This window comes from Mastigoproctus giganteus, chromosome 13 (genome assembly GCF_048544385.1).
Source record: "Mastigoproctus giganteus isolate SK-2022 chromosome 13, ASM4854438v1, whole genome shotgun sequence".
In the NCBI taxonomy this organism is placed as follows: domain Eukaryota; kingdom Metazoa; phylum Arthropoda; class Arachnida; order Uropygi; family Thelyphonidae; genus Mastigoproctus; species Mastigoproctus giganteus.
The window spans coordinates 68485738-68497776 of record NC_143587.1 but is presented as its reverse complement, the minus strand read 5'-3'; the positions used below and the strand labels follow the sequence as shown (position 1 = coordinate 68497776).

Below are 12039 nucleotides of genomic sequence, written 5' to 3'. Positions count from 1 at the left end.
TTCAGTTTCAGTATCATTTGTCTTTCTGTATTACTGCTCATGGCTGCTGATTTAAGTCCTTTGTTTTCCCTTAATGCTTGTTCTACTTTTCTTGTGTTAAATCGTCTTATGTCCTCTATCCTGAGTCTCTTTCTAATGGCTTTGCATAAATCAGTATACTTAAATTTCTCTTTGTCAGTGTTTATCTTGCTCTTCATTTGTCGCCTTCGGTTCATCATGACAAGTGTTTCTTGACTAATGTTTTCTTCTTTGGATTCCTTTTTACCTATAGGTTTCTTGGGCTTTATCACTATCAGAAAGTTGTAATATTCCTCGTCGATATCTTGGTCCTACTGAGCAGTCTGCAGAAGCTCAAACTTGTTCTTAAGTTCCAGTACATACTGCTTTTTCTCCTCTTCTGTTATCTCAAAGAGCTTCACATTATTTACTAGCGTCAGTTTTTTCCTTTCTTTTCTTACATCTATATGAAGTGTGCATCTCACTATTCTGTGATCACTTCCAACATATACCTTATTCAGGATGGTAACATCATTCACAATATATCTTCTGTTAGTGAGGATGAAGTCGATTTCATTAGTTGTTAATCCATTTGGACTCTTCTATGTCCACTTTCTGTTCACCCTTTTCTTGAAAAAAAAATGGTTCATTACTGATTCTAATGATCCTCGTGATTCTGCAAATTCCACAAGTCTTTCCCCTCTTTCATTTCTTTCACCAATTCCAAAATTTCCTCTAGTTCCCCTTTTCCATTTATCCATTTTACACAATATATTACCCATCTCCCTGACAACAGAGTAACCAACAACAACTAATTCCGTGAAACCAGCTCATTCTGCCTTGGAGATTGCCGCTGTGTTTCCTGATGCACAATAGTGAACTCTGGCGTTGAGTTGGGTAGCTGAGAGCTTGACGGGCCCCTCATATTAATTTCTTCGAGGGCATCTACCCTACTCCTGAAGCTCTCATAGAGCCCATTAGAACGCTGAGTTGAGTCCTAATTTCTAGACACTCTCTGCACCTGTCACACACAAAGATATCCTCCTTGGTTAGATGATGTTCCGTTCCAGAGAGATCGGCAAACATTTCACAAGTTGCACATTTTTTTAGGCTGCGATGCGTTGGAGAATCGCCCCCCCCATTTCGCGTGTGTGTGTGTGTGTGGTATACCTACACCACACACACACACACACACGCGCGCGAAATGAGGGTATACCTACACCACACACACACACACACACACGCGCGAAATGAGGGTATACCTACACCACACACACGCGCGAAATGAGGGTATACCTACACCACACACACGCGCGCGCGCGCGCGAAATGAGGGTATACCTACACCATACACACACACACACACGTACTATGCCCTACGGTTTGCAATTGCTGGCATAGTTTAGATTCCCAACCGAGATGTGGATTTATTACTATTATTATTACTACTAGCCATATAGTGCAAGGAAGCCTGAGGCTTATGCTGCACCAGCTAAAAAAAAAATTTCCAACAAGTTACCCTGAGAGAGAGAGAGATACAAGGGAATCACCAAGAAAGAGAAGAATGATGATATCCAGCTCACACTCAGAATGCTACCCTCTGTATTTGTACATGCTATCAACGTATAAAATTAGTTTCAGTAAAACTCTTTTCCTATAAGATCAATGTGTTTACCAGATAGTCTTTGAATTGAAAAAAAAGGCAAATTTCCAAAGACAGTCTAGTTAATACGCACAAATTAATAAACTGTGGCTAATATCAACACGTTTACTAGTTGTTTGATTGGCTTGATGTATGTTTACGCGTGTAGTTAAGTAGTCTGGTTTGTGGTTGCGAGCACATGTTGTGATGTATTATGCTAGGCTTTCTTAATGGCCATGCTATTGCAGTTTCGTTTTCGTACATTAGCTGTGTTTACTGTGTGTTTTCCATTGTTTTCATTTTTATTTTGTGTGTCGTGGTCTTTGCTATATAATTTTAGGGAATCAACAGCCACTCACTGTGGGGTAAGAAAATCTGGCGTACTCTGAAATTCATTTATTAAATTTTTTACTTGAGAGGAGGTAGGAAGATTTAGTACTTTGCGACACTGCAAAATTATAAGGTAGTTGAAGAAGCTTAGAACTCAATTTTATTGAATAATGGGTTGGGTTTCAATAATTAACCGTCTAAAATATAATATTTAATTATCCTTGGTTGATACCCCTGGCTTACCACTTGTGAACAATACACACTGCATTTCTACACTAACTATTAACAAAGCGTTATTGTAAAGACCAACTCTGATATAAAAAAAAAAAAAAAAAATATGCTGGGTTAGAGTCAGGTAAGCTATAAAAGATTTAACACTTCTGTGACATTCGCAAATGTTTTATAATCGGTTGCATACTTGGCACAAGAAATCGGTGCAGGAACGAGGGTGTGGCATTTGTCCTGGCGCAAGGGGAAAGTGGTGAAACTACCCCACCCATGGTGGGAGAGTAAATCGGGTTTGTATTGTTGGAGAATCTCGCGTTGGGACCAGAATTAGTTCATATGATGCAATTAGGTGGAGAGGAGAGTTCATTTCTGATAGAACACTTTTATAGAGATCATACGTGTATGCAGAAATATTCATTCCAGCCATGCTGTGAATGCTATGCATTTGTGTGTGTGTTTTTTTTAACAGCTTTTAAGGAAGAGTTTCTGAATATGTATTGCATTTGAAAAGTTTTGAAAAAAGTAGCAAATTCATACTTGTCAATGATGACATGCGACAGAAATTCCAATCGCAAACTCTAAAAAAACATATTTCATACACAAAAGAAATTAATAAGATTGCTAATTCTGTTTACTCTTCAATACATCTTGAGGAAATTCCATAGGTTGGGTCATTGTAATAAACTGCATTTAAGTGACTGACTAGAGCTGTAGTCAGAATGCACCATAACACTTTTGGTCTCATTTCAATACATGTATAATGCCTTGTGAACAAAATTTGCAATGTTTTCCACCATGTCCCCCCCCCACATTCTAAAGTCACCACGGGAATTACAGACCAGAGCAGTTTCACATTTCTTAAGGCAGTATTGTTTGTCTGCTCTGAGCATGACCATTTATATTTCATCATTATAAGTTCTCTTCTACGTGACAGCCAGAACTCAGATTTCTATTTGTTTTGATGCCTCTCCTTCAATCCACAATACCCATAAGCTTCTATTAGATCATCAGTCCAACCTTCCACTTCTCCTTTCCCTCTATTACATATCTTGTTATGTGATAGAGTCCAATCCAAATTTTCTTTCTTTTCATTATAGCCTACATCATAATATGATGTAAGCTATATAATGAAGGTTATACAGCTTACATCATAAGAGAGTTCCCTTCTACTCTCACTCTCAGGGTGACTAAAATTTTTTTTTTTTTGGCTGGTGCAGCATAAGCCTCAGGCTTCCTTGCCCCATATGGCTCCTAATAATAATAAATGAAGGTGGATTTTCTCCCAACCTTCCTCATTTCTAATCCAGTCTGTCTGTTTTAAGCCTCCTCCAAACCTGCATTACAGTAGGCTTTAGTTCTTCTAATATGCTCTGTTAGTGCTCATGTCTCATCCACATAAAGCATATATGTTCCATACAATACACTTAGTCACCTCCGTGGCCAGGTGGGCAGGAGCAGCAGTGCGTAGCACACGCTTCTTGATTAGACCGGGGTTCGAGCCCGTGACCACCAAATACAGAGGATGCGGAAAGGTCAGGGAATGACCACCGCATATGGCCTGGAGCAATATGGCCTTGGTTTTTAGGAGCAATATGCTCCTAAAAACCAAACAATACACTTAAGTAACTTCTTCCTTAACTCAGTATTTATTCTTTCATTAACTGCTTCCTCTTTTTAAATGCTATCTTATCTATTACAATTCTAGTTCTGCCATCACTTGTTACCAGAATACCAAGGTTTATTCACTTGTAATATTCCCTTATCATCCATTTTAATAGATATTTCTTTTTCATTCATCATAACTTTGTGCTGATTGATAAAAAGGAAATGTCCCCTACTGTTATAACTTTAGTCTTATAAAATTGTAATCTCACCCCATATTTTTCTCAACCTTCCTTTAGTGTTCCCAACGAAATATGTAATACCTTGGATTTCAGGAAAGCTTTTGACTCTGTTGCACATGGAAGACTACTGTACAAATTGGAGCAGAATGGTATTAAGGGTAAGTTGCTACAATGGATAAAAGGATGGTGGAGTGGGAGAAGACAGAGGGTAGTAATCAATGGGTGCTGCTCTTCGTGAACTAATGTTATTAGTGGAATCCCAGAGGGATCGGTGTTGGGTCCACTGTTGTTTTGTATATTTATCAAAGATATTGATGAAGGTATATCAGGCTTAGTGTCGAAGTTTGCAGATGATACAAAGGTTGGGGGTTGTTAATAACAGTAATGGCAGTGTGCTACTGCAACAGGATCTAGAATATTTGGGCAGATGGGCTGAGAAGTGGTAACTGAAGTTTAACATTGACAAATGTAAAGTACTGCATATGAGTAGAAGTAACCCAGAGAAACGTACCAACTGTGTGGTACTATACTTAGGGTGGTAGAAAATGAAAAAAACCTGGGAGTAATTGTGCAGTCAGATATGAAGTTTTCTGAGCAATGCAGACAGGCTGCCAGGGCAGGTCATGGGGTTTTGTCAATGATATATAGGAATTTTGCTAGCAGGGAAAAGGAGGTGATTGTCCCTCTGTATAAGGCATTGGTCAGGCCACACCTTGAGTACTGTGTATACAGGTCTGGAGGCCTCATTTTAGGAAGGATGTAGATTTGCTTGAGCATGTACAGAGAAGGACAACAAGATTGGTGAGAGGATTGAACAGATCCTCTTACCAAGAGTCTTAAGTTCTGCAAATTGCAGCGGCTGGAGATGAGGCACTTGCGAGGTGATCTGATTAAGGTGTATAAGGCCTTGAATGGGTTGAGCACGCAGAATTCTGAAGGGATTCTTCCACTTGTTCAGATTATGAACCTAAGGGGGCATAAATTCAAATTGAGGAAAGACAGATGTAGAATGGATGTGCGGAAATTTGCCTTTAGCCAGTGGGTGGTTAATTGCTGGAACAAACTTCCATCTCTCATTGGGCAAGTTGATAGGTTGAATAAATTTGAGGGGCTGGACGGACATTTGGAGGGAATTGTTTTGTAATTATTTATTTATTATTTTTTTTTTTTTGACTGATGCTGCATAAGCTCCTACACTCACTTTCTTGCATCACATTCCACTGCTACTACAACTACCTCTTCAGTTTTAGCTGTTAGTGCCATATCAACTGCCACCTTCACAATCTTTGCAATTTTACCCCAATATATATATACACTACCCTTCATTCACTGTCACTCCTTCCATTTTCTATTGCCTCTTATTGTTACTTCTACATATATTTAATAATGTTGTGAGTGGGGGGAAGAGAGAGAGAGTCTTGTTTCATCTCAGTATCTATCATTTTCCTTTATTCCTCATTTACCCACACATCTCAGCACAACCCTTTGACCTTAATATACTTCCTCCATCAGTCTTCTATTTTCCATATCAGTTCCCATATATTTTAGTGTTGCTATCAACCTTTTCCAATTTACCCAATGAAATTCTTTTTTTTCTAAATCTGTAAAACAAACATAAACATTCTTATTTGTGTCTATATTTCTTTCAAACAAAATTTTAATTATTCCTATTGAATCCATGTGTCTTTCCCTTCTGGAAACCATATTGTTCCGCTCTTATAATTTTCTCCCTTCTTTCCCCTCAATCTTCCATTCAGTTTTCTCGACATCATCTTTTCTGTATCCACTATCAAATTGCTAGTTTTCTCAAATCCTTAAATTTGACTATATTCCATTTCTGCTCTGTTGAAATCATAATAGTAGTCGTAATATCCTTTGGCCATTTCTCTTCTCATATATCTTTGTATGTAGTTTTGTTAGTTCCTCTATCACTTTCAATTTTCACAGGAATTTTCAAGTTTCCTTTGTCATTTGCTTAATGCACTTCTGACCTCGTTTCCAATAATTGAAGCATGCTTGCTTTATGATGGATGCCAGAGCCACCAATAGTTACACTCTGGCTTCATGACATTGAATTCTGTAGCTAAGATAAGCAGGAAAAAACTTAATGAGAGAAAATTACAGTAATTTGCATTTATTATGTACACATAATATTCTGCACATGCTTACAGCTTTAAAATAGTTGTCAGTCTTTTTCTGCTTAAAAAATTACGGCCTTTTTTTGTTTTTTTTCTTCTTCTTCACAGTAAGGTTCTGTATTATCTTCAAACATATCAAATGGTTTTCATTCAATTCTTTTTATGATCTGGCTCATCTAGTAATTATCTGAAGAGGTTAAAAGCTTCATTGGCTGTTGGTTTCCATGTTATGTTTTCATCATATTGTTTCCCCTCTGTTTTTAATTTCTGTCCAGTTTGAATTAGTATTTTGTGGTTGATCTGTTTTCTCATCACTAAAAAAGTGATAACCTGGATAGTCACTAAAAAGTTAACAGCCAACATGTAGTTCATGCTTTGTCTCTCTACTTTTATACATTGCTTGCCTAAAAATAAAATAGTTTCTTTTTTTTTTATTTTACAATGAATTTTCACAAATCATGCTAGTGCAATTGGTATTATGTGGTAGTTTGTTTGTTTGTTATTTGGATGTTCAAAGAATTTATTAATAATTCAACAAATTGTACTCAGGAAACCACTCTTTATGGGAAATTAATTTGACAGACCATACAAGTAACATTTAGGCACATCCGTAGCCAGGTGGGCAGGAGCAGCAGTGCGTAGCACACGTTTCTTGATTAGACTGGGGTTTGAGCCCATGACCACCAAATACGGAGGATGCAGAAAGGTCAGGGAATGACGACCACATATCCCTGGAGCAATATGGCCTTAGTTGCTAATGCTCCTAAAAACTAAATAACAACAAGTAACAGTTTAAATAAGAATGCTTATCAAAAAAAAAAACAAAAAAAATTGCCTAAAACGTTTGATGTGTCATTGAAAAAAGCAACTAATGTAACTAATATCCTTGGGAGTGCCAAGCAGGCTGGATGGATTATTCATGTGACCTATATCATACCAGTCACAATGTGATGCATAAAGTTTTCTGAATAATGCAGACAGGCTGCAAGAGCAGGTCATGGGGTTTGGTCAATGATATACAGGAGTTTTGCTAGCAGGAAAAAGGAGGTGATTGTCCCTCAGTATAAGGCAATGGTCAGGCCATTCCTTGAGTATTGCGTACAGGTCTGGAGACCTCATTTTAGGAAGGTTGTAGATTTGCTTGAGCATGTACAGAGAAGGGCAACAAGATTGGTGAGGGGAATGAAGGAATCCTCTTACCAAGAGAGACTTAAGTTCTGCAAATTGCAGCGGCTGTAGACTAGGCACCTGTGCGGTGATCTGATTGAGGTGTATAAGGCCTTGAATGGATTGAGCACGCTGAATTCTGATGGGATTCTTCCACTTGTTTAGATTACAAACCTAAGGGGGCATAAATTCAAATTGAAAGACAGCTGTAGAATAGATGTGCGGAAATTTGCCTTTAGCCAGCGGTTGGTTAATTGCTGGAACAAACTTCCATCTGTCGTTGTGGAAGTTGATAGGTTAAATAAATTTAAGGAGGAATTGGACAAACATTTAGAGGGAATGGTTGTGTGAATTTTTTTTTTTTTTTGCCTGATGCCTACATAAGCTCATACGCTTGCTTTCTTGCATCACATGCCACAATTACTATTACTATAAAAATTCTAAAAAAATAAAATGTTAACAAATTGACTATTACATAAATTTTTATTTGTACTAATTTATGTAATTATGAATTACATTAGTTTCTTTTTTTTTTTATTTTGCAATGAATTTTCACAAATCATGCTAGTGCAATTGGTATTATATGGTAGTTTGTTTGTTTGTTATTTGGATTTTAGGAGCATTAGCAACTAAGGCCATATTGCTCCGGGATATGTGGTGATCATTCTCTGACCTTTCCACATCCTCTGTATTTGGTGGTGACGGGCTCGAACTCTGGTCTAATCAAGAAGCGTGTGCTACGCACTGCTGCTCCTTCCCACCTGGCTACGGAGGCACCTATATGTGGTAGTGACTGGATTGATTTTATCCTTTGCTTCATTCATAATGCATTATATAAGTAGAATCATGATTTTATTATTTTCATGTGATAAATTTCTCTTATAGTTAAATATTAAATTATTGAATTTAATTTTTATTGTATGTTAAAAAACAAATTTTTGATGACATCGAAGAATAACAAAAAAAAAAAAAACACTTCAGAATGTGCATTTCTATCTAATGTTCTCTTTTTATCATTCAGATAAAACTACATTCATTTTTATAATGTCCATTCTGTAATGTAGATAGATATATATTTTATAATATTTTTATGATGCATACATTTTTATCTGCATTTCTTGGTATTTCATTATTAGCATTAGTAGAGGCATTTGATGCAAGAAAGCAAGCTTATGCAGCATCAGCCAAAAAAAAAAAAAAAAAACCCCACTTCCACTTCACCCCTCTGTTCGTTCAAAATACCTGTCCAGCTGAGCCTTAAACTTATTTAGGCTATCAACCTCCACCACAAGGGATGGAAGTCTGTTCCACCAACCAACCACGCGCTGGCTAAAGGCAAATTTCCGCACGTCTATCCTACATCCGTCTTTCCTCAATTTGAATTTATGCCCTCTCAGGTGATTTTTCTGAGCTAGAGGAAGAATCCCATCAGCATTGAGAATGCTTAAACCATTCAAGGCTTTATACACCTCTATCAGATCACCTCGCTGGTGCCTAGTCTCCAGACACTGTAATTTGCAAAACTTTAGCCTTTCTTCGTAACAGCACCCCTTTGTTCCATTCACTAATCTTGTTGCCCTTCTCTGTACTCGTTCCAGCAGCTCTACATCCTTCTTGAAATGAGGCCTCCAGACCTGTATACAGTACTCTAGGTGTGGCCTGACCATTGCCTTATACAATGGAATAATCACCTCCTTATCCCTGCTGGAAAAATTCCTGTATATCATTGACAGTACTCCATGAGCTACTCTTGCAGCCCATCTGCACTGCTCAGAGAACTTCATATCTGCCTGCACAACCACCCCCAAGTCCCTTTCATTCTCTACCACTGTTAGTGTAGTACCACAGAGTTGATACGTTGCTCTGGGGTTGCTGTTTCCCATGTGTAGTACTTTACATTTGTCAATGTTAAACTTCATTTGCCACCTCTCAGCCCATCTGCTCAACCTTTCCAGATCCTTTTGCAGCAGCATAGTGTCAGTAGTGTCCTTGACAACCCTGCCAACCTTTGTATCATCTGCAAATTGGACATTAAGCTTGATATACCATCATCAATATCATTTATAAATACAGAAAACAATAATGGACCCAACACTGAGCCCTGAGGGACTCCACTAATAACATTAGTCCACGATGAGCAGTGTCCATTGATTACCACTCTCTGTCTTCTCCCCCTCAACCACCCCTTTATCCATAGCAGCAATTTGCCTCCAATGTCACACTGCTCCAATTTGTGTAGCAGTCTTCCATGTGCAACAGTATCAAAAGCCTTTCTAAGATCCAAGTATATAATATCAAAGTTATTCCCTGCATCCAGTTCTTTTGTGACTGCATCATAGTATCCAATCAAGTTGGTCAGGCAAGACTTCCCCTTAACAAAACCATGCTGTGTCTGAGCTATAACTGAAGTCTTGTCTAGATGATCCTGCAGTGTTCTTTAACCAGTGCCTCCATTAATTTTCCTGGAACAGAAGTTAGACTCACAGGTCTATAATTACTTGTGTCAGCCTTTGATCCTCCTTTGTGAATTGGGGTCACATTTGCACATCTCCAGTCTATGGGCACCTCCCCTGAGTCCAAGGAAGCTCTCATAATTATGGCTAAGGGTCTGCTTACTTCATTTGCTGCCTCCTTTAATATTACTGGATAGATCCCATCCACCCCGGGTGCCTTTCTTGTGTTTATCTTCAACAGTTTCTCCTCCACTTTACTCCCAGTTATTTCAAGATTCTGTAGCTTACTGCTAGAGTTGAATACACCTCTGGCATTCCCCTTGCCGAATAACTCCTCATGTGTGAATGTCGATGCAAAATATTCATTTAGTTTGTTAGCTTCCTGAGCAGGATCATCAACAGTTGACCCATCAATATCAAGTGGACCAATCTGATTCATCCCCTTCCTTCTAGAGTTTACATAAGTAAAGAACTCTTTGCTGTTTTTCTTTGCATCCCTTGCCAAGGATTTCTCGTAATCTGCCTTCGCCTGCCTAACCTCCTTTGTAACTTGGTTGCATATCAACTTGTATCTATCATAGGCTTCTGTGTCATTTGTTAATTTGTAAGTATCCCATGCATTTTTCTTCTCTGCCATATGCCTCATTAGTTCATCTAACATCCATTTTGGCCTAAACCTTGAACAATATTTCTTAGTTGGTATGTAAAGCCTAGTAGCTTCCAAGATAAGTTCTTTGAATGTTTCCCATTTTGAATTTGCTGTTGGTAACATCATCAGTTGGTCCCACTGTATAGAATTTAAATACTGTGTCAGTCCATCGTAGTCGCCTTTACGGAAGCAATAACCCTTCCCTTTAACCCTAATGGTAGTTACCTCTTTGAGTAAATCCCACTTCAGCACACTGTGATCACTGCCACCTAGTGGTTCATTTATCTGCAGATTCTTAATGCATGAAGAATCACTGCTGATAATCAAATCAAGAGTATTACTCCCTCTAGTTGCCTCCCGAACATGCTGATGTAGAAAACAATCATCCAATAAATCCACAAAAGCCCTGCTAGTGTGTGAATAACCAGCCCCCAAATTCCAGTCAATATCTGGGAAATTAAAATCTCCCATTATAAGACTCTCTGATGTACTGTCCCACTCTATTTCCCTGTACAGTTCCTTATTATACTCATCAGAGTCATTAGGCCTATAGCACACTCCTACTCTCAATTTTGATCTCCCAATGCTTATGTCACACCAAACTGACTTAACACTGCACTGTCCGGCGATGTCGACTGGCTTCACTTCCTTGGTTTTTATGTGTTTCTTAACTAATAGCATAACCCCTCCCCCCTTCCTATCCTGTCTATCCTTTCTGTAGACGTTGTACTCCCCAAATTGCAGTTCTGCATCCCTTATATCTGTGTGACACCACGTCTCTGATATCCCAACAATATCTGCCTTTGATGTTTTGAGCAATACCTCAAATTCATCAAATTTATTTACTAAACTCCTAGCATTGGTGTACACGCAAGTATACCTGCACCTGTTTCTATTCTTAGCTACCCTAACACAACCCATGTGTTTACTTGTACCGCAATGGCTCCCAGCAGTCTCTGAAATACCATGCATCTTGTTTTTCAGGCTTCTGCTCATTCTAATAGAAGCAGTGCAAGAATCTCTTTCACCTCTGCCAGTGGCTACTGTCAATCTATTGGTCTTTGTCTCCCCCCAAGCTAGCAGTTTTCCGACCCACCTAACACTGCCTCGATAGCATCAGCAAATATTCTTGCACCCTTTCTATTTAAGTGTATCCCATCCCTGTAGAAGCAATCTCTCCTGTTAACAAGTACAGTCCAGGCTGAAAAAAATTCTACCCCTTGAGCCTTGCACAATCTTTCCAGGGCCGAATTGATCGACAAGGCTCTCATCATATACTCCCTCCTACCGTGTCTGGGCAGCCCTAATTCAATCCTAATTCTCGGCTTTTGTTCAACAGTGACCTGTACTTGTTAAGTAATTCTGCTGGTCTCCTACTCTTAATATTATTAGTGCCAACGTGTACAACTATATCAAATTTTATGAATTTAGGTATGCTGATTCTGAATAAGATTTTAGTTTTTTCATAGCATTAATGGTTTACCCAGACAGTGGCGTATCTATGTGTCATCCTAAGGTGGGAGCATGGCAATCAGGTCCAGCTATCATCCTAAGGGGGGGGGGACATGGTGACCAGGGTTTTGAGTTTTTTT

General features: G+C 38.6%; 1 protein-coding gene across 2 annotated transcripts in view; it reads left to right on the top strand.

Annotated features, from left to right (window-relative positions):
- The first annotated feature begins 1872 nt into the window (after positions 1 to 1872).
- Positions 1873 to 12039, top strand: part of LOC150076141 (acyltransferase PGAP2-like) — a 227807-nt gene continuing 217640 nt past the window's right edge. For both annotated transcript variants that reach the window (XR_016547816.1, XM_090387593.1), the window contains exon 1: positions 1873 to 2003. Coding sequence is in view for 1 of the 2 variants with exons in the window: in XM_090387593.1 (XP_090243719.1) it covers positions 1875 to 2003 (129 nt within the window). In the remaining variant the exon portion in view is untranslated. The remainder of the gene's footprint in view (positions 2004 to 12039) is intronic.